The sequence below is a fragment of the Ictalurus punctatus genome, chromosome 4 (genome assembly GCF_001660625.3).
Source record: "Ictalurus punctatus breed USDA103 chromosome 4, Coco_2.0, whole genome shotgun sequence".
NCBI classification, from domain to species: domain Eukaryota; kingdom Metazoa; phylum Chordata; class Actinopteri; order Siluriformes; family Ictaluridae; genus Ictalurus; species Ictalurus punctatus.
Genome location: NC_071284.1, coordinates 25,083,818 through 25,107,597, shown reverse-complemented (window position 1 = coordinate 25,107,597; position 23,780 = coordinate 25,083,818). Strand labels below are relative to the sequence as shown.

Genomic DNA, 23,780 nt, shown 5'->3' with positions numbered 1-23,780 from the left:
AACAGGACTGAGGAAAGCAAGGGGTCTCTGAAACACATCATTCACTCACTCATTTATTTATTGTTAGATTGTTACCACACCATATACTACCATAAAACTGTCAGATGTGTAATCTCCTAACACACATGGTTAACTGATATAATTTTTTTGTTGTTACAATTCCTGTGCCATCATCCCTGCAATTTTCAATTAATAGCAATACCATGTTTTGGACATCTAGTGAATGATAATGCAGTCTTGTTAAAATAGAATGCATAAATAGAAACAGACTTGTACACCTAGCATGCATACAGGATGGAAGAGACACTGAAAGCAAAATAGTGAGAGCAATTTTGCATAAGGAAAGCTTGCTTAGAGATTGACTGGTACATTTACATTCCATTTTTTTGTGCTTTGAGAGTACATGATGGCAGACAGGCTAAGGAAGAATGTCTGACACATTTCATGGTGACTGGAGAAGGTCTGTGGGAGTGTGCTACTTCTTTCCCAAAAGGATTTTATCATCTAGAGGGCCGAAAGAAATAAAAAGAGGTGCAGACTTTGGACCCTACTGTTCATTCTGCTACGGGTAGCTTCCCATCCTCCATCTGCCATAAAACCCATAACCAGTGGAAAAATGGTCAGAAAAGACAAGAGATGTACACAAAACATTAAGAGGAAAATGTAGACTGGAGTAATCCAGTATAGACATGAATGGAGCGAAACAAGTTGGAAACTGCAAAGACATGGACGGAGCAATGGATGCCCTGACTGATAGCCTGACAGGAACAGAAATAAAAAAGGACTCTCTTGCAGGAGATTGAGTGACAGCTTTATACACCGCTGTTCACCAAGAGGCACCTGCCACTCTTCAGCACACTGTTATAACCACTCTGAGCTCTCTCCCCTACTCTCTCTCTTTGGCAGTAAATACACTCTTTGCCTCTTGATATCATTCTTTGCACTGAAGGGCCAACTGAAGTCCTCCAGGTGATGTCCTACTGGGGCATAAGGTTGTGTAACTGCCCCCCAGAGCAGTGACAAGAACGCACACTTCCTCTCTTGTGACCTTTCCAGTCTGGGTTATAATGCTTAAGTAATCAGGAATCTTCTGTTAGTATAAATGAACACAATCTTCACAGTAATTGAGAAAAGAAGAAAAGAATGGCTTAATAATACTAATACAAATACTCTTGAATAATAATAAGAAGAAGAAGAAGAGGAAGAAGAAGAGAAGAAGAAGAAGAAGAACAACAACAACAGCAACAACAACAACAACAACAACAACAATAAGAACAAGAATAATTCATTTTCAGCAAAGTTTTTTTTTTTATTATTCTGGTCAGAGTCTTGGTGGATCCGGAGACTATACAAGGAATACTGGCCATGAGACAGGTATTAATACCCTGGATGGGATGCCATCGCAGAGCACAGTGCGCACACACATCGCATGCTCATCCACACCTACGAGTGATTTAGTATAGCAAGTCCAGAGAACCCAGAGGAAACCCACTCCCACTTGGACACAAGCTCAGTATCAATATGCTACGTGCTGTGCTACCATGTGACCATATAATAATAATAATAATAATAATAATAATAATAATAATAATTATTATTATTATTATTATTATTATTATTATTATTATAAATCCTTTAGAATCCTTTCTATATCTGTATGTGATTATAGAGCTGTGTGTGTGTGTGTGTGGGGGGGGGTGGGGGGGGGGGTAGAGTCACAGAACTTGGTCGCCCACTACAGGACAGGCTTGCAAAATAAAGACCTGCTGAAGAGAGATCGGTGTGGAGACAGAGAGCCTTTCATGAGTTCAGCCTGCTGCAGAAAGATCGAAACCAGACCGAGAGAGAGAGAGAGAGAGAGAGAGAGAGAGAGAGAGATTGATTGCACAATCGTACGCAGCTGTGTATCCTTATAGAATAGCATAGTTCTGAATAAATAACAGAATACAATTAAACTAAAAACAGTAGATGTACAGATACGACAGACTCCAGTTTTCCTCCAGAATAAAATCACACAATTACATTCGCCTGGAGATGTAATGTGCTGAATCACAGCAAATATATAACCATGCAGAGAGAGAAAGAGAGAGAGAGAGAGTGTGAGAGAGAGAGAGCAATAAAGAAAGGCTGATGCACTCCCTCCTCCTCCTCCTCCCTTCAATCTCTCCTCCTCCCTCCTGCTCACTTTCCTTCAAGCTCATTTCACAGTGAGGTCTCGCATTGTGCCGATGTACCACGTCTCCTCTTTGCGAATCCACAATGAGTTGATGCTGCTGCTGTACTACGGACGTGATTTAAGCTGTATCTCAGTCGCTTCTGCATCTGAACTGCAACCATAAATCAACCTAACAGAGGAAAAAAAGGACATTGCATTCCAATCACATATTCACTTTCCCTCCTTTGCGTGGAAAGAGCAAGGAGAGATAGAGAAAGACAGAATTCAACACAGGAGATGATGCTCAAAACGGAGACATCCAGCAAGCTTTAAAGCTTTAAACTTGGAAGCTACTGAAATCCATTAGGAAAAGAGGTAAGTGTTGCCCTGAATCCTTGGACGTGGGAGGACAAACACATCTCAGTCTATTTTTAATCCAAACCTGCTCTCTGTTCATTGATTTCTGCCATCAGAAGGACCTCTCTATGATATTGTTAATCTCAGCAGGAAAAAAGGCTCCATTACTTTGATTGTCATTTGGAATAAAAAAAAAATCTTTATATCACCATCACCATTTGAAAAGGTCCAATTTTATAGTTTATACAGGAATATGTTATGGAGTTATAATGCATGTGCAAATTTGATATGGAGATATATTGCAGTTGGTGGACTCTATGGAAAGAAGAATTTTTTTTTTTTTTTTTTTTTGGTTTTTGTTTCAGTGCATGTCTCCCTCCAGTCTAAAACCTCCGGAGCACCTGTCTCTACATCCATCCTGGCACAGGAGATGTAAAGTTGGAGCCCACTGAAAAAAACCCAGAGTAGGTACCTGCAGTATTGGGAATAGAAGTGACATTGTCTTATGAGGCGATCATTACATTTGGTATTTGGGAATGCATCCTCACACACACACACACACACACACACACACACACACACACACACACACACACACACACACACACACAAGGAAATGCCAAGGCATAGGCTTTGCCTGGCACAAAGTGTGCTATTCATCTAAGGCAGCAACTACCATTTTCCCCTATTATGCATGCATGCTTAATGGAATCTATCATCCATTCTGAGAGCACATTTCTGATCAAATGTCAGCATGTCTGGGACAATATAGCACACTGTCTAGTGTCTTGTACTGTAACACGTTTAGCAGATCTCATCTATTAGCATCTCCACCAATGTGCCAATAGCCAATTAAGTGTGTTCAGTGTGTGGAAAAGCAAAGAGACTTAGATATGCATCGCCGATCTGAGAGGAGATGTTCTGGGGGAAGCAGCAGCATCTATCTCTATCTATTCTTCTCTCTCTCTCTCTCTATCTGTCAGAGGATTGTGAGATAAAGAAAGCTAACATAAGGGTCTTTCTGCTGTAAAATCAGAAGAATAGAAGGCAGGGTGCAGAGCACTGCCTGAAGTGTTAAGTTGCTAAATGTCTGCTCTGTCCCACTAACTGTGTGTGTGTGTGTGTGTGTGTGTGCGTGAAGGTGGGTGGATGAGAGAGAACAAGAGATAGCATGAGAGAAGATGAGAGCTCCTGTCTGATCTGATAGATGTGAAGACCAACATGATTAATTTGAGTCACAGTTGTGCTATGAAAATGTGCACTGTCACTGGAAAACCAAAAACATGTGCGACCTTTACAGAAAACCAAACGATTTAGCTGTAAACATGGGCGTGTACTATGTCCCGACATAACTAGAACATCATGTCATCATGATGCTAATCCTGATTTTTGTACTGAATTGTATGTAATTAAGGTGATTAATTGATTTAGTTCCATGCCATGTTGCTGCAATTTTATGTACACATCATATATTTTCCCAATGATAGAGCAAGGCAATGTTTGAATGTGTCATTGTTGCATATAAATCCCCCAAACATTTACACAAATTTGATGCAAACATTGCAGCCAGTTGCCCAAGTAGTTATTCTTCTCTCTATGTCTGTTTCAGTGCAGTGAAGTGGCACTCAGCTGCAACTGCATCAGGTCTTGGAGGAAGGATGCTGTGGGTAACCCTGCTAAGCACAATAGCTTTAGGGTGGACTACGCCGATCCCCTTGCTGGACGAGTCTGAGGAAATAGACGAGCCCTGCTTCGACCCTTGCTACTGTGAAGTCAAGGAGAGCATTTTTCATGTGCATTGCGACAGCAAAGGATTTATAAATGTCAGCCAGATTTCCCAATCATGGACAAGGCCCTTTACGCTCAATTTGCAGAGGAACTCCATGCGCAAGTTGTATTTTAACAGTTTTTTGCACCTCAACAATGCTGTGTCACTCAATTTGGGGAACAATGCACTGCAGGACATTCATGCTGGTGCATTCAATGGGCTGTGTATTTTGAAAAAGCTCTTTCTACATGAGAACAAGCTGGAGGTGTTCAGAAATGACACTTTTCTTGGACTTGAGAGCCTTGAATACCTTCAGGCTGATTACAATGTCATAAAGAAAATAGAAAGTGGTGCTTTTCGAAACCTGCACAAACTCAGAGTGCTTATTTTGAATGACAATTTGATACCCATGCTCCCCAATTTTTTATTCAGGTCTGTATCATTAACGCATCTTGATTTGCGTGGCAATCGGCTAAAGACTCTTACATATAAGGGGACGTTGGAGTATGTGGGTCATAGTCTGATGGAGATTCAGCTTGAAGAAAATCCATGGAACTGCGTATGTGAGATTGTACAGCTCAAAACATGGCTGGAGAGAATACCGTACACAGCTCTCGTGGGTGATATCACATGCGAGTATCCATTTCACTTTCATGGAAAGGATCTCCGCGAGATCAAAAGGAGCGAGCTATGTCCCCTGCTATCTGAAGCTGAGATAGAGGTAAAACTCAGCATCCCGAGGCTACCTTTCAGTAATGAGAACATGTGGCCCACCAAACCCTCATCCATGTTGTCATCTTTCCATAACACTGCCTCCTCGGTGGAGTACAGAGAGAGATATGTTAAGCCAACAAAACGACCTAGACCTACGAAAACGCCACCAACTCCACGAAGCCTTTATCCTGGTCCAAACCAACCTCCTGTACCTGGCTATCAAACGAGACCACCTATTCCCATCATCTGCCCAACAGGATGTATGTGTAATTTACACATCAATGACTTGGGACTCACTGTAAATTGCAAAGATAAAGGCTTTCACAACATCTCTGAGCTCTTGCCACGGCCACTAAATGCCAGAAAACTCTATCTGAGTGGGAACTTGATTCAGAAAATATACAGGTCAGATTTTTGGAATTTCTCCAGTCTGGATTTACTCCATTTGGGTAACAATCGGATATCATATGTTCAAGAAGGTGCCTTCATCAACCTGCCGAATTTGAAAAGTTTATACTTGAATGGTAATGATATTGAAAGGTTGACTCCAGGAATGTTCCGTGGTTTGCAGATGCTCAGCTACCTTTATTTAGAGTACAATGTTATTCGAGATATTCAACCAGCTGCTTTCAGCCTGATGGCAAACCTGCAGCTGGTTTTTTTAAATGACAACCTGCTGCGCACGCTTCCTGTCGATGCTTTTGTTGGCACCTCCCTGTCTAGGCTGAATCTACGCAACAACTATTTTCTGTATCTGCCTGTTAGTGGAGTGCTGGAGCACCTTGACTCCATTGTACAGATTGATCTGCACCAGAACCCGTGGGAATGTTCGTGTGACATTGTTCCACTCAAGCAGTGGATAGAGAAACTGAGCTCTGTCATTGTGGTTGGAGAAGTAATTTGCAAGACTCCAGAGTTTGCGTTTGGCAAGGACCTTCGCACCCTGGAACTCGAGCTTATCTGCCCAGAAATGAAATTTTCCGCTGCTTCTCCTGGACTTGCTAATGATGTGACTTCCACCAGTGACTCTGGATTAGGATACACCCCTTCCACGGGAGCTGTACCACTTTCGGTTCTCATCCTCAGTCTCTTGATCTTGTTCATCTCTGCTGTCTTTGTTGCTGCTGGCCTATTTGCTTTTGTACTAAGGAGAAGGAAGAAACTCCCATTCAAGAAGCGTCAGGAAGTGATGGATTTGACTGGGATGCAGATGCAGTGTCGGATATTTGAGGAACAGCAAACCTCACCTGAGAAACCTGCCTCCAGCCATGTTTATGATTACATCCCCCACCCTGTTACTCAGATGTGCAACAATCCCATTTACAAACCACGTGAAGGGGAAATAGATGGAGAACGTTTTTCAGAGACAAAGGAAAACAGCAGTAATTATAGAACTCTGTTGGAGAAAGAGAAGGAGTGGACTATGGCTGTGTCAAATTCTCAACTTAACACCATTGTCAGGGTCAATCAGTCTGGAGATGTGCCTGGATTTCATGAGAATGGCATGCTTTGCCCCACAGTGATTGACAGCCAGAGACCAACTCCAACCGTGGGGTTTGTAGACTGCCTTTATGGCACAATTCCAAAATTAAAGGACATGCACATCGCACATGCACATCCTCCAGGAATGCAATACCCCGACTTGCAGCAAGATGCCAGATTAAAAGAAACTCTACTTTTCACTGGGGGAAAGGAATTTCCAGAGCAAAATGAATACCTCGAGTTAAGGGCCAAACTCCAAACCAAGCCGGATTACCTCGAAGTCTTGGAGAAATCATATAGGTTCTGATGACAGAGAGTAAGCTCACTTCCATACATAACCCCCAACCACAACTAACATATTGAAAAAAGCATTATATATATATATATATATATATATATATATATATATATATATATATATATATATATATATATATATATATATATATATATATAACAAAAATATTTTCCCCCAAATTACTTTGGAGGAAAGGCCATACTCAGATATTCAATGAAGTGCCTTTTTCAGAGTAGCCAGCAATGTGATGACCCTTATTTTTATATGGAACAGATTTGTTTGTGGGTGGCATGGGTAGAGAGTGACACAGCATTACAGCCGCATGACTGCGGGAGAAACGTCACATCTTCACCTTTTTTTCCTCACTCACACACATTCGGATATTTGCCCAAAGGCCTGGCACAGTTTGTAGAATATTGCAGCTTGCTGCATGCATTCAACTGCAAGGGTGGGTACTGCTGAAAATAACAGATACTTCACCTTCAATGGAGATACTGTGCAATGCATTAATGTTTGGTGGTCTATTTATTTTATATATTATCAAAAACAGACATGAAAAGTCCTCTTGCAGAGATGCATCCAAGGATCAATGTTTGTGAATACATAACACTCAAGATTTTATGGAATTTAACGCACTTTCGTAAGACAACCATGCTTCTGGATATTACCACTAACGGCTTTGTAGGAAACACTTTTACTGTTTTCTCTCTCACACAAAGATTTAAAAAGAAAATGTGCATATATTTATTCTGTAATTTCAGTGAGAATTTAATTGTAAAGGTAATGTTAAATCCATGTATAGTGATTATGCGTCTGGTTTAGCCTTCTTAATAAAACAAGGGGGGAACAGACCCACTTAAATCAAATAAAAATGGCATTGATCAATACCGTTTGGGAGAAATACAATTCATGTAGTGCTATGGTGATGGCATGTGGTGCTGCATTTTTTTTTCCTGTAAGGCAAGCTATAAAATGCCTTTAAACCTGCTGAGGTCTGCCGCTGTGCATCAAATAAACCTACCGCTGCTATTCAATGGAAAGCAGGGCCAATATAGGCCATCAGTTCCTATAATATACACACACACATTAAGGAGTAAGAATTTAAGCAGATCTAAATTATGGTAGATGGCACATTCAGACTAAATCAATTGAAGGCTAAACACTACACTAAACACAGGCTGTCTAACCTGCGAGATTTGCTGTCAATGGCAGTTGTCACTACTTATTCTCTCCACAGGAGGGCAACATTAAGACAGCTTAGAATTTAATTTACAGGACTTGGTGCCAAAAATTTATGGCTGACCATTTGGGAGAGACATATAAGAGGAAGAATCTTGTTTTCTTTCTTTCTTTCTTTCTTTCTTTCTTTCTTTCTTTCTTTCTATATTTTTGAGTCTTTAGGAAAAAGAATATGTTGGAAACCTTTTTCATTTAGTTTACATTTAAAAGTGCTGGTGCAATGCACAGTTCACAGTGTGAAAGCAACAAATTAATTCAATAAAAGCACTTACTGCTTTTTTAGGTCAGTCTCTTTGGTACAGAGGATGAAGCAGTAAATGCATGTAGTATGTAACTGGTCATAGTGGTGACTTATCTTATAATGTTGCTTTGCCACATACTAGAGGTCCACTCTACTGCTTGATGGAAAGTCATTTAACATTTATTCATTCATGTGACATAAAGATGCTGACATGGCATTGGGTTCTGGGGGTGTTGAGTGGTGTGTACTGTAAATATCCTAGTACAACATTAATTAGAAGCTGGTGCTCAGATTGTTTTCTCCATTCTGAGACTCTTCGTGAGACTGACATAGATCGCCTCATCTTTCAAACCATTTGTCTTCTCTGTTTACAGAACAAAAGTTCTTCAGCAGTCTTGTGTTGCAAATATTGGATTGTTTTGTTTTCCAAATGTATAGGTCTGTACATGCAGGTTTGAATTCAGGTTCTGTCTGAGCACATCATATGATCATCATTTTCAAGATTACAACACAAGTCCATTCACCTTGAGTTATTATGGTGCGACATTCAACGTGACCAGGATGACTAAAAAAAGGTGAATAGGCAATGATGAATCATGTCAGTCCATATAGTCCAAAGTCCCAATATGATTATGCTTTATCAATGTCAGTTCCAAAAGATCAGTGTTAGATTGTCTGATTTATATACCATTTTCAATTAAATATAAATGCAGTTTTTTGAACAGCACCCTGCTGTGACATGCAACTTATAGCCACTTATATTTTCCTGGTGATATCACATGCTTGCTCAGTGTTTTTTTGTTTGTTTGTTTGTTTGTTTGTTTGTTTGTTTGTTTACAGTTGGTATCAATAACACTGAAAATACATAATCTTTCTCTTTTATTTTTAAACTTCCATAGTTTGTATCAATGGCTAGCATATGATTCCATTTCCCCCACTGATAAATATGTTTAACAAGACCAACATGATGGATTTGTTTTCTGTAATGTGAAATTTTTCTCTCAAGTGTATTATTTATCACAACAGCAGGATATATGTGGGATTAGCCATTGTGCTGGAGTGGCCATTTGTTATATGTGAAAAAAAAACAGTTTTATTTTTGCCCACACAGACAAACGCACAAACCATTTTGACTGGCCTGTGTTAAATTTGTGTGTGAAAGAGTGAGAAAAAAAATATTTAAAGAAATTTTGATCTGTGCTTACTTTGAAGCTGTTTTGAACAGCTACTTTTACTCTTTAATTTGGATAACAGCAGTGTTGCCAGGTCTGCAGTTTTCCCACAGAATTGGTCTACATTTGAGACAGTGTTATTGGTTAAATTATATACCAATTGACAATATAACAAAAGTCAAACAGTGAATGCACTAGCTATAACACATGCATGTGCTGTGGTTATGATAAAATGATACAAAAGATAAGGTTGTGTAAGTACAGCAAATGTATAACAAAGAAAAACAGTAGGCTATGTATTATACTGTACAGCAGTGAATTGGTCTACTCTCTATTCTCATAGCTATACTTTATTTATGACCATATAGTATGTAAGAAGTAATGAATAACTCACAGACCATGAGGTTATGCAAAAATAATGCACACAAGGGGGGAATGATGCAACTCAGTGTGAAGCAGAGGTTTTGTTTTGTTTTGTTTGGTATAACAGCACAGTGAGTGAGTTATTGTGCTTATGCAATTATACCACTGCAATTTTCCAACAATGTTTACAAATAGAGATACACCGATACTAAATTTCTCAGCCGATACCGATAACAGATTATTCTTGATATCGGCCGGTACAGATAGTTCTGCCTTTTATGCCTTCTTTTAAATTAATAATAATTAATTCCACAATTCTGAAAGAAATGCAAATAAAAACTTTATTCTCTCCATTTCAACAAGTTGTTTCACAGTAACTGTTCTCATACACAGAAAACACATTACTCAAATTAACATTAACACATTAACTAAATTCTGAAGATTAAAGTAAGATTTCTTAACTTATTGAATGTTATTAATTCACATTAACAGTATTAATTGACTGAATTCTAAAAAAAAACTCCTGTTAGTCTCACTCACCACAAACAAAAGCATTTCTACTTCATCAATAACTTCAAACTGGTAATATATAATATAAACTTTTTTATATATATTAACATTAACTGGATATGAAATATACTACTCTACAAATATATTTTTTTTCTGTGCATTATATACTTGATCTTCATTTAAATTTTTCAACAGTGTACTGGCACTTTAATTCAGCGCGAGCAGCGCAAGCAGCTTGAGCAGCGTGGCAAAAAAAAAATTTGACTCGACGCCGAAACTCCTGCTTCACTGTTGCAGCGTCTGGTGTAAAGTTTTTGCAGTGCAGAGCTGCAGTTTTGTTGTCATTCCACCCCAGAGATACCATCTTTACACACAGCAGGAAATCGATGTGTTTTCCTGCCCTCTTTTTATTGACAGGATATAATCAGCCATGATCATAGAATGTTTATAAACTAAACTAAACGTTGTAAATAGAGATGCACCGATGTATGGGCCAATAATCCGTATCGGCCGATAAAGGCAATTTTTCACGCTATCGGCCGATACCTATTATTGGCCCATACATCGGTGCATCTCTATGTACACGGTTTACTTTATTAATGAACAACACATCACACATTTTAATGGTTTCTAGTTAGAGTTAATGCTGTGGAATATACGAGAGACAAGTTAGTTCTTGCTATCATTCTCTCTTGTTATAGCCATGATAAACAGTTCTTCCCTCACTAGACTCCCTCACCTGCTTGGTTTGCTGTCTTTCTAGTTTCCTACTGGAAAACTTTGCAAAGCACCATGACTGTCACAAGGCACTTACAACCAAGAATCTTTACATAAATGTTAAATAAATGTCTCCTAACAAAAAACATCATCCCATCAATGATTATACATTTTACTTTGCTAAAACATGTTTTTTACTCTGGTTAATATCAGTCTTAGATTATGTAGAGTGCCTTCCATATAAATCTCTCTGCATAAGCTGTTACTTTAGAAACAATAATGAATGAGTACATTAATATAAACCTATAATTCATGTTACAGCTGGTGTTACTGGCTGAGCTGTGCTGTTGTACAAAAATAATGCACACCTTCTGACCAATCAGATTTGAGATTTCACTTGCAGTGGTATGAGAGCTATTGCTATTTAGAGAAATTGAATCTTTCCCATAGGCATACTGTTTGTTTAAGATGAATTGTATAATGTCACTCTGTGATAATAGTGACAATAGCCAAAGTTAATACTGAATTTAAAAAGTGTATACATTTGAGAGGGACTTATGTTGAGTTTTGTTTTTGTGCTTATTCTGGAGATGATTTGTAGACTCGGCCACCCTGGATAAAACACAGCATTTATACGTACATTGTTTAATTCTAATAGTGGTACTGTGTGTAGATCATGTGTTTATGGAAAAAATGCAATTAGTGAGCGTGTAAATACTTTAACCTTCTTTAAATCACTATGGTTAGTAGACTGTAAATTCACTTGCATAGTCTGAAGCTCCATTGTGATCAGTTGTTGGCATACTTTCTTGCTGTTCCTTTTGGGTCTTTCCTCTGGAGGTTGATCTTGGCTTGTTAAAGCTCTGCTGGGCCAATTGTTAGTTGGCTGCTTGTTGTTTATGTAATTTATAATTGGCTGATTTGTTGTATCAAATGGCTTTTCTATGTTGGTGTGTTGAAGTCCCCAGATGGACATGTTGACATTACCCATCTTTGTACTTTGTTTGGTACGTTGTGTATCACTCTCGTCGCTTGTTTTCACTTGTCATTGTTCTCCAGCTCTCCATCTAATACTGCCAACCCCATTTTCACCCTCCTTCTCTTGCTCTCTCTCCCTTCTCCTCAATGATACATGCCATTAGTGCTTTCCCTTTTACTAAGGGTCATGAAGTAACTCATTCTAAAGTCATGGTTGAGTGCTGAAACACTCCCAATTGTACTAACTTATATATATATATATATATATATATATATATATATATATATATATATATAAATATATATATAATATATATATATATATATATATATATATATATATATATATATATATATATATATATATATATACACACACACACACACACACACACACACACATCTCCAGGTTTGAGGTTTCGATTTCCAGAATTTTAATGTTCTCCCCGTGCTTCGGGGGTTTCCTTCCCCAGTACAAAGACATGCATTGTAGGCTCATTGGCATGTCTGTAGTGTGTGTGTGATTGTGCCCTGTGATGGATGTATGTGTGTGCGTGTGATTGTGCCCCCTGGGACAGGCTCCAAGTTCCCTGTGACCCAGTAAAGATATATATATATATATATATATATATACACACAGTATCTCACAAAAGTGAGTACACCCCTCACATTTTTGTAAATATTTGATTATATCTTTTAATGTGACAACACTAAACAAATGACACTTTGCTACAATGTAAAGTAGTGAGTGTACATCGTGTGTAACAGTGTAAATTTGCTGTCCCCTCAAAATAACTCAACACACAGTCATTAATGTCTAAACTGCTGGCAACAAAGTGAGTACACCCCTAAGTGAAAATGTTCAAATTGGGCCCAATTAGCCATTTTCCCTCCCCGGTGTCATGTGACTTGTTAATGTTACAAGGTCTCAGGTGTAAATGGGGAGCAGGTGTGTTAAATTCAGTGTCATCGCTCTCACACTCCCTCGTACTGGTCACTGGAAGTTCAACAAGGAACCTCATGGCAAAGAACTCTGAGAATCTGAACAAAAAGAATTGTTGCTCTACATAAAGATGGCCTAGGCCATAAGAAGATTGCCAAAACCCTGACACTGAGCTGCAGCACAGTGGCCAAGACCATACAGTGGTTTAACAGGACAATGTTCCACTCAGAACAGGCCTTGCCATGGTCGACCAAAGAAGTTGAATACATGTGCTCAGCATCATATCCAGAGGTTGTCTTTGGGAAATAGACATATGAGTGCTGCCAGCATTGCTTCAGAGGTTGAAGGGGTGGGGGTCAGCCTGTCAGTGCTCAGACCATACGCCGCACACTGCATCATATTGGTCTGCATGGCTGTCGTCCCAGAAGGAAGCCTCTTCTAAAGATGAAAGCCCGCAAACAGTTTGCTGAAGACAAGCAGACTAAGGACATGGATTACTGGAACCATGTCCTGTGGTCTGATGAGACCAAGATAAACTTATTTGGTACAGATGGGGTTAAGCATGTGTGGCGGCAACCAGGTGAGGAGTACAAACACAAGTGTGTCTTGCCTACTGTCAAGCATGGTGGTGGGAGTGTCATGGTCTGGGGCTGTATGAGTGCTGCCGGCACTGGGGAGCTACAGTTCACTGAGGGAACCATGAATGCGAACATGTACAAGCAGGGCATGATCCCCTCCCTTCGGAGACTGGGCCACAGGGCAGTATTTCAGCATGATAACGACCCCAAACACACCTCCAAGATGACCACTGTCTTGCTAAAGAAGCTAAGGGTGAAGGTGATGGACTAAACCCTATTGAGCATCTGTGGGGCATCCTCAAAATGAAGGTGGAGGAGCACAAGGTCTCTAACACCCACTAGCTCTGTGATGTCATCATGAATGAGTGGAAGAGGACTCCAGTGGCAATCTGTGAAGCTCTGTTGAACTCCATGCCCAAGAAGGTTAAGGCAGTATTGGAAAATAATGATGGCCACACAAAATATTGACACTTTGGGCCCTATTTGGACATCTTCACATGTCCAAACTTTTTAGACATTAATGTCTGTGTGTTGAGTTATTTCGAGGGGACAGCAAATTTACACTGTTATACAAGCTGTACACTCACTACTTTACATTGTAGCAAGGTGTAATTTCTTCAGTGTTGTCACGTTAAAAGATATAACCAAATATTTACAAAAATGTGAGGGGTATTTTTCTGAGATACTGTGTGTGTGTGTGTATATATATATATATATATATATATATATATATATATATATATATATTATAGCTGCATCTATACAAAATTTCTCAGCCGATACCGATAACCGATTATTCAGAGTGATATCAGTAGTTCTGCCTTTTATGCCTTCTTATAAAATAATAATAATTCATTTTACATAAATACAAATAAAAACTTTTTTCTCTCCATTTCAACAAGTTGTTTCACAGTAACTGATCTCATAAACATAAAACACATTACTGAAATTAACATTAACACATTCTAACTAAATTCTGAAGATTAAAGTAAGATTTCTTAACTTATTTAATGTTATTGATTCATTTTAACATTGACTGAATACTAAAAAACCTACTGTTAGTCTCACATTCACTCACCACAAACAAAAGCATTTCTACTTCATCACTGAACATCAAACTGGTAATATATAATATAAACTTTTTTATATATTAACATGAACTGGATATGAAATACACTACAAATATATTTTTCTGTGCAACATATACCTTTTTTATCAACTCATCTTTATTCAAATCTTTCAATTGTCTACTGGCGCTTTAATTCAACGTGAGCAGCGTGCGGGGGCGGGGGGTTGGTGGTCACTTCCGGTGTAAAATTTCAGCAGTGCAGAGATTACAGTGCTTAAAAGTATATATATCTTTTTGTTCTTGATTTGCTATTGCTTTGTTCTGTTCTTGAGAATTCACAATCAGACATATTAATATTGTCATATTAAATTATGCATAGTTAGTGTAAAATGAGAGGTAGGAAAAATTGACTCATATGATTAATTGCAACTTCATTTATTTATTTATTTATTCATTCATACTTGCAGGGCTTTATTTTAGTAGTTTTAGGAGTACATATTTCTTTATAATTTTTCACTTTTTTTGTACAAAAACAAATTGGTCTTGCATTCCTAATGGCTTCAAGCTTTTGTTGTTGCAATGGCATAAATAACAGAACAGAAATTAATATTGATTTATGGTTGAACATGGCTGTTGCTTTGCTTCAAAAGGCTGACAGACTGCAGTAAATTGACCTATTCATTATTTGTTACATTTTGTATATTGTAAAATTGATGCAAGAAAAGCTTTTTTATTTTTCATTATTATCTTTTTATTTAGCTAAAACTTTAAAATTCAGCCAAAGGTGATCTTTGATGTAGGTTTATATAACTACATAAACTAGTGCCTGATTTTAATGTGTTGTTGCCATATGACAACCTAGCACATTTTCTGAGCATTTCAGCAATTTCAACAAATAAGCCAGTTAATCGCTGGGATAAAGTCACATGAAATCTCCCTCAGAATCTCTTTTCTTTTTAGAGTTCCTAAAATCTCGTCTTTTCATAGACACCTATTGCTGTGGTATGGCAAAAAATATTGATCCACTGTTAAGTATAAGATTGTATTTAGTAATGAAATTGCACAAATCGATAGTCAGACAAACTTAAGTACTGTTCTGTTATACAAGAGTTACACACAGGGTGGACTTTGCTCTCAGTTTCAGTTTAAGTTTGACCTTGGACTTAAGAGCATTTTTCTTGTGTGATATCGGCTCAAGCAAGGAATAGTATATAGCAAATGCAACTAAAATGTTACACTTAAATTTATGTTTTGGGCTTTAAATACATTTACAAATGGACTGTAACTAGAAGTCAATATTAAATGCATAACAATTGACACACCATGTTAATAGTATTCTCTGTTTAAATTAAATGATTTTTTTTTTTTTTATCCTTGCCGAGAGGACATCTAAGGAGACAGCATTTTAATTGGAGACACCGCTTATCTCAAGGACCAATTTTTTATGATCAACTCTTACTTAATGTAAGCCAAAACTGTAGAGTATAAATGCTCAGTCAGCTTATCCTTCAAACCAATGTCATGTTTTCTTGACAGGAGAGCATGTTAAATTAATAAAACCATTGACATTATTTTATTTATTTGGTAAATCAAAATTTAAAGCATGATAAAATATTTTACATTCTGCTTGCACATTATGGTTTCATCATCTAGATTTAGTATCTCATGACTACATTAAGTTGCAATTATCTATCAACACAAAATATATAATAAAATAAAATGAAATCCAAAATGATAGGATGTGCTGGATCAAGTACTTTTTAAAAAACAGCTTATTATATAAACACGTTTTTCTTCTATACTCTAACAGTTCTACCCCCATTTTTTTATTTATTTATTTATTTATTTTTTGTCTAAAAAACAATGGTCTGTTACCAAGGCAGTGGTCTAGATTTTATTCAAGCAAGCTTGTTTCAGTTGCTTCTAGTCAATAAAAATTTGGAAAACTCTGAGTAGACTACATGCAAGCATTTTGTTTACTGTCAACTTAAAGCAGCTGTGGAACCCATGTCTGAATACAAGCAATTGTTCCCCACATAAATATTGACAAAACAGTTGGACTTAAGTTGTGTCTATGTGTTTTATAGAGAAATGGAGAAAGAAAACTTAGAGAGGTGCTAAAAGCATTTGAGTTTTAATTCAGTATTGTGTTCCATATTATGTTCTGTTCTGTGTATCTTTTAGTACTGAACAGAAAGCCATTTTCCATATCACTTTTCTATCCACTTGTGTGTGTGTGTGTGTGTGTGTGTGTGTGTGTGTGTGTGTGTGTGGTGTGTGTGAGATAGAGAGAGAGAGAGAGAGAGAGAGAGAGAGAGAGAGAGAGATTTTATTATCAATACTAAACCAGGTTTGCTAACTTTCAGGATTAGTTTTGTTCAGTTGGAAATGTGTGTAGGATAGGGCAGAGGAAGGGGCACAGATATATGTGGCCCTACAATCTGGATTTGAACTGACATTGAAAAAAGAGAGAAAAAATGGGACATACAAAATCATCATTACTAGCTTACAAACAATGATGAATTTAGAATCAGTGTAGAGTGCCTTTCATCTGTTACAATACTCAAGTTTTCTGGTTTTAATTTCTGTTTCCTTTAATTCTTTTACAGCTACTAATAAACAGTAGATGCTTTGCTTAAATTGTAGGAATATACACTGGCAAACGTTTTTGAACATATGTAGTTTCTTATATTTTATTACAGTTTAATCACTTATTGCCATAGACAAAAAATACAGAATAGCAATGAAATAAGAAATCTAAATCTTTGTGGATCTTGTGAACTGTTAGCAGAGGAGTCAAAATGATCACTTTATTAAGTACTTGTGCACTTGAAAGATAAGCCTGTTAAACCTATAGATAAAAGACTTTTAGATTAGCTGTGTTAGTATTAACTGTAGAAAATTCTCATTTCAGTAAATATTTAATAATAGACATTTAAATTCACTTATACCTTTTCCTTGGTACCTATTCCTTGTTTAGTGTGGAGAGTATACTATGAATTGTAATTATGATATTTGCATGTTGCACAGAATGTAAAGAATACAGGCTACACGGTGGGTATAGGACTTAGCATACCAAAATCCTAAGAGTAATTGCACTTGACAGTGAAGAATTCTAGCTGCCATGTAGGTGTAGTGTTGTTTCCCGCTGTAGTAGAATAATGATAGTGCTAGAAGGAAATGTACAGTCTGTTATTCACCTGCTTGGAGGAAGAAAATGTCTTATGTTTTTATAGTCTGCCATCTCACCCCTGAAGGCTGGGAGATGGAAAATGGAGTAACAGAATGTGATTGGTGACAATCTTGCCTGCACAAGTTTGAGCCAAATGTTCATGGAACGGTGTGGAAATGCTTTTGCCATCTTGTGTTTTTTTTTTTTACTTTCAAGCATCTGCATCCTTTATTCCGCACATTAGTTAGCTTCCCGCTGCTCCCTGCTGTTTCCTACCTACAGTGTAGCACACACACAGCTGGGAGTATTGATTGGCTTCGAATTGCCTGGCTGTGCACTGAAAAAAATCTACAGAAGCACTTGTGTGTGTGTGTGTGTGTGTGTGTGTGTGTGTGTGTGTGTGTGTCCTGTGATCATACTTAATTATACAGTACTGTGCAAATGTCTTAGGCACCAGATTTTGTTTAAGTACAAACTATGTTATATATTTATTTTCTTTTATGACTTCTACATTTTTGAGTCAGTACAAAAACATTTTAGATTTCCTAAGACTAGTTTTCCAGTGCAAAATTAAATGTTACAGAAAAAAAAATGTATGTCGGTAAAGAAAGCAGCATATTATGTAAGAGACTACTTACAAAAAATAAAAACAACAACAAAAAAAAAACATAAAGAAGGCTGCTGGATTTTGCTGCAAAAATTAGAACAAGTGCGATAGTCAAAGTCTCCAGAAGAACTGTGGCTGGTTCTGCAAGATGCTCAGTAAAACTCGGCAGCTAATTTCCTTATAAAACTGCACAAAGTTGTAGTACCTGAGACTACTATTTATTTTTAAGCAAACGGTCATCATACCAAATATTGAATTTGTTTCATTTATTACTGTTTATTGCACTTTATATTATTTTAAATATATATTTAATTTCATTATTTTTGAAGGCATCTTAGCCCTACAACGTTTCATTGTACTGTATGTGTATTTTTGCACTTTTGCACAGTACTGTACATGCTTAGATGTGAATATTTGTGAGCTGTGATTATTCATAATAGGATAAAGAAAAAGAAAGAACATTGAGGTTGTTCACAAGGTCAACATGCACATCATTCTCTGTGGCTCTGTGTCAGCATTAACAATATTGTGTGTCTTATTGGAGATGAGAATAAAGCAACTTTATGTATGCAGTAAGCATTGGCCTATCTAACAGTCTGGCTCATTTTTCAGGCCTTTTTTGCAGGTCATTTTTTCCAGCAAAGGATCAAAGTCCAGACTTATTTGAGAAACATATTATGGAAGTCTTCATCCTTCCCCTTTGATATTTTAGTTTTTACAGTGTCTTGAAGATAACATACATACACAAGGATGTTTCTTACTTTTTGTTTTCTCCCCTCATTTTCTCACCACCCATTGTCCACCCATACAACATAATGTATCTCCTATATAACATTTTCTTTGTTTATTTCTTTATTTCTTTATTTATTTATGAGCACTGTTAAGCTAATTAATTCTGGTGGCTCACACACTAAAGCTGTGTTCCATTTAAAAGTGTACACTGAGACTAGGATCACAGAAGATCTCAGAAAACAGTTGTGGGCATGGGATGTTTCATTTAAGAGCAGACACAAAAAAAATTAAGACTGTGGGGAAAGGAAAAACTATAGTAAAACTATAATAATAATAGTTATTATTATTATTATTATTATTATTATTATTATTATTATTGTTATTATTATTAGTAGTAGTAGTAGTAGTAGTATAATTAATCAGTTAATTAATTAATTAACTTATTTTATCCCCCAAGACTGATGTCATCTACAGACAGCATAATATCACTACTATAGAGCACTGAGATTGCTGTTTGGATTATAAATTCTAATCTCTCAACCTGACAAGCCATGTTCCACTTACCACAGCTGAATTGTGTAAATTACTATAGCTACTAGTTAGAACATTTAGTAACATAGTACACGATCACTTAAAACCTATCTACATGCACTGTATGCACTTTTGCATTTTAGAACCAACAGTAAATGAGAGTTTTATGAGCTTACCATTTAGCCAATGAATTCTCAATCTTACATGCTGAATATAGGAGAAAAGTTTTCTGTAGGAGTCTTGTTGCTGTCTATGGAGATTTTAAGGTAAATCACAGTGTGGGTGGCCTTATAAATAGTTTTGATGAAAAAAATAACAATTATACCAGTTTATATATATATATATATATATATATATATATATATATATATATATATATATATATATATATATATATATATATATATATATATATATATATATATATATATATATAATACATGAATTTAGCACACAACATCTTAGCACACAAGCATTCAGTAAAGATAAAACAATTTGTATGTTTTTCTTATGCTTTGCTACATGCACAGAACACTAAAACAAACATCTATTTCACAAGTTTGAAGTATTCATTCCTCAATAAAGAGTTCCTGAGTTCATGATAGTCAGAAAAACAATATAAACATCCTTATATTCCTCACCTAGGGTTTTGACCATTAAAGCTGCCATTGCTGAACTGAATAGTGATGTCCACGCTTAAACAACACCTCTACCTATATTTGTCAAAAAATCTACTAAAACAATTACTGTGCCTAAAACTAAACAATCTGTCATTTTGTAGTGCTTTCAGAAAACACCAACATATCCAGTGGACTATTTTAATCCCATAATGCACCACAATAGGTAAAGTACAAATGATGTATCCTAGGTGACCTGAAATACCTAAAATGCACTGCATTGTTTGATTTGCACACACACACACACACACACACACACACACACACACACACACACACACACACACACACAGAGAGAGAGAGAGAGAGAGAGAGAGAGAGAGAGAGAGAGAGAGAGAGAGAGAGAGAGAGAGAGAGAGCATACAGCAAGTTACCATGGCAACAGACTTCCCAGACATTATAAATATAAAACTAAAAGAAATATTCTTTTGTCATCATTTCTATTGTCATGTGTCTCTGGGGTCATTCCATCTCAAGTGGTCCAATAATTGCAAAGTTGTTTGCTTGACCGTTTTTAATTTTTCAATTGTTTTGAGTGATTACCTGTATGTATTGACATTGCATAACCGCCTATATTACAGTCATTTTTATGTCATGGCACACAACAAATTTAGGTTATACAGCTGTTTACAGAAACCTCAATATCTCAGCTCAGGATGGACTTAGCTCCTTGGAACGAATAATAATAATGAGTGTTTATTGGTCACATATACATTAGAGCACAGTGAAATTCTTTTCTTTGGAACAAAAATTGTTATCACAGGAGAAACAACATAGCTCGGTTAATGACTCTGTTCATTTGTAAAACACATTTACAGCATTTGGCAGAGTGATTTACATTTATTTCATTTATACATATGAGCAGTTATTAAGGGCCTTGCTCAAGGGCCCGACTGTAGCAGCTTGGTGGTGCTAGAGTTTGAACTCACAACTTTCCAATCAGTAACCCAACATCTTAACCACTGAGCAACCACTACCATGAAGGCTGATTCTTCAAAGCTAGCCCTTGAAAAAAGTCTCAAACCTGAAATGCTCTGCATGCACACTATACTTACCTAGGTACCCCCTAAAAAATTAAGACTGAGACTTGAACCCTTCCCATTCTAAATTGACCCTAATTCTTGATAATGGCAGCAATCTTGAGCATTACATTTGGACTTAAGTTCTAAGTCTAAGGAACATAAATGTGCAAAGTGTTTATATACAGTCTTGTGAAAAAATAAGTACCCTCCATGGAAACTGTTGGATTTTTTTTTTTTTTTTTTTTTTTACATATTTGAAAAGCAAACATTTGATCTTCTTTGAAACAGTGCCTATTAATTAAGTTGATACACTCTATCAAATGATACATAAAATTTACATTTTGTAGAAATTTTCACAATTTAAATGAACAGAAAACAGACCAGTCACATGGAAAAAGTAAGTACACCTCTACATTTATCACACCTTCAAATCCATAAAATTATAATCAGGTGTTTATAAAATTATAATCAAGATTGGGTGCCAGTGATTAGAATCTGCTTAGGGAGTGCAGTTGGAACATGTCATTATTTATACCCCTCTAGTGTCTGGTGTTCTCTGGTGTATCTAGTGTCAGGTGTATATCTAGTGTCTGGTGTTCCCTTTACTATTGAGGTGTGTGGTGTCATCATGCCAAGATCTAAAGAGTTCTATAAGGCCTTCAGAAAAAAAAAAGGTTGTGGATGCTTATGAGTCTGGCAATGGATTTAAAAAGATCTACAAATTATTTGAAATACATCATTACACTGTAAGGAAAATAATTTACAAATGGTGTACATTTCAAACAACTGCCAATGTGTCCAGGACTGGCCGTCCCAGCAAATTCAGCCCAAAAGCAGACCTCTGATGCAAAAAGAAGTCCCCAAGAACCCCAAAATTCATCACAGGATCTGCTAGTAAGTCTTGCAACTGTTGCTGTCAAAGTGCATGCATCTACAATCAGAAAGAAATTGCACAAATTTGACCTGCATGGGAGGCGTGCCAGGAAAAAGCCTTTGCAAGACTACAGTTTGCCAATTATCATATAGGCAAAGACTAGTAAGTAAGTAAGTAAGTAAGTAAGTAATTTTTATTTCTATAGCACCTTTCTAGAACAGACCTCACAAAGTGATTAATAACCACAATATAAAAACAAGGAAGCATAAAAAAACAAAGAAAGTATATTGTGAAACATTATTTTAAGAGCATTGTAACAAGATCACTAATTCAATCCAGTAGACTGTAAACAATCATTTACATATCTTTAAGAACAGATGAGACTTTATTAAATGTTTGAAATGATTGAAAAATTAAATGATAAATGATTTAAAAAGCTAATTTTCCTTGTGGTTTTGTTCAAGTTGTGACATCGGATCGAAGGTACACGCCCAAAAGAGGAAGAACTTTCCTCGTACAACTGCCCCACAAGGAAAGGGAACTGTCCTTTCCGCACCCCTAGTATTTTGGACAGTATTAGAGCATGGCTGAAAGGTGGGGCGGTCCAAAGCACACATGATTGGTGATCGCTGATTGCAGCAACGGCTCTCTACCATCCAGGAGACAGGGGCAGAGTATAAAAGGGCATGCTGGGAGCAGCAAGGTGAGCAGTCTCCTTTATAACAAAACGGCTTACTCCGTGTTTCTTTGTGAACTCTTTCAGAAGACTCCACTAATAAGAACGCCAACACTCCCTGGTTACCCCTCACCACTGCCCGCTCTGTGGATGATTTTCTCGTACATGGGAACCCTGCCATGATGGTGCACAGCTTTCTCTCCTCACGACAATCTCAGCTGGAAAGATGGATCATCAGGCCACCATCAACTCACCTTGCATTCCCTTCACTCCTCTCCTTCATGATGACCCTTTCTATTTTGATTGTGTACATATTGTAAATAAAATTGCACTAAGTCCCCTCCAATCGCTTCTGTGTCTCCACTGTTATATGTAAGGAAAGTTCAGATATTTCAATTAAATAACTGTATTCTCCACCAAATATGTACAGTAGGAGAGACTGGCAGATCAGATAGGAAGGGGAAATTTGGATAATTTTCCATACCTGATTAACTATTCATCCAGCGATAAGTTGAAAATAGACCGGTACATTTCCTGAAGAAAATGTACGTGGTGCTTGAAGTGGAGAAACCGGGATGGGGCGCCAATACTTTCGAGAGCTGGACACGCAGGGTGCCAATACTTTTGAGAGCCGATGGTGTAGGGCGCCAATACTTTCAAGAGCTGACGGTGTAGGGTGCCAATACTTCTGAGAGCGGGATGCTAAGGGCGCCAATACTTTCGCGAGCTGACGGCGTAGAGCGCCAATACATTCGAGTGCCGGACGCATAGGGTGCCAATACTTCGAAAGCCAGACAGATAGGGCGCCAATACTTTTTAGAGCTGGCCGTGCAGCCTGGCAATACTCTTTAGAGCTGACCATGTACGGCGCCAATACTTTTGAGAGCCGGAAAAAAGGGCGCCAA

At 37.3% G+C, this 23,780-nt stretch overlaps 1 protein-coding gene across 1 annotated transcript; it reads left to right on the top strand.

Moving 5' to 3' along the window:
• Positions 1–2,201: 2,201 nt before the first annotated feature.
• On the top strand, positions 2,202–23,441 carry slitrk3a (SLIT and NTRK-like family, member 3a). Its single transcript, XM_017465227.3, has 4 exons — positions 2,202–2,530; positions 2,878–2,976; positions 4,122–6,792; positions 22,128–23,441. The coding sequence occupies exon 3, from the start codon at positions 4,171–4,173 to the stop codon at positions 6,781–6,783; it is 2,613 nt and encodes an 870-aa protein (XP_017320716.1). The 5' UTR covers positions 2,202–2,530; positions 2,878–2,976; positions 4,122–4,170; the 3' UTR covers positions 6,784–6,792; positions 22,128–23,441.
• Positions 23,442–23,780: the final 339 nt, after the last annotated feature.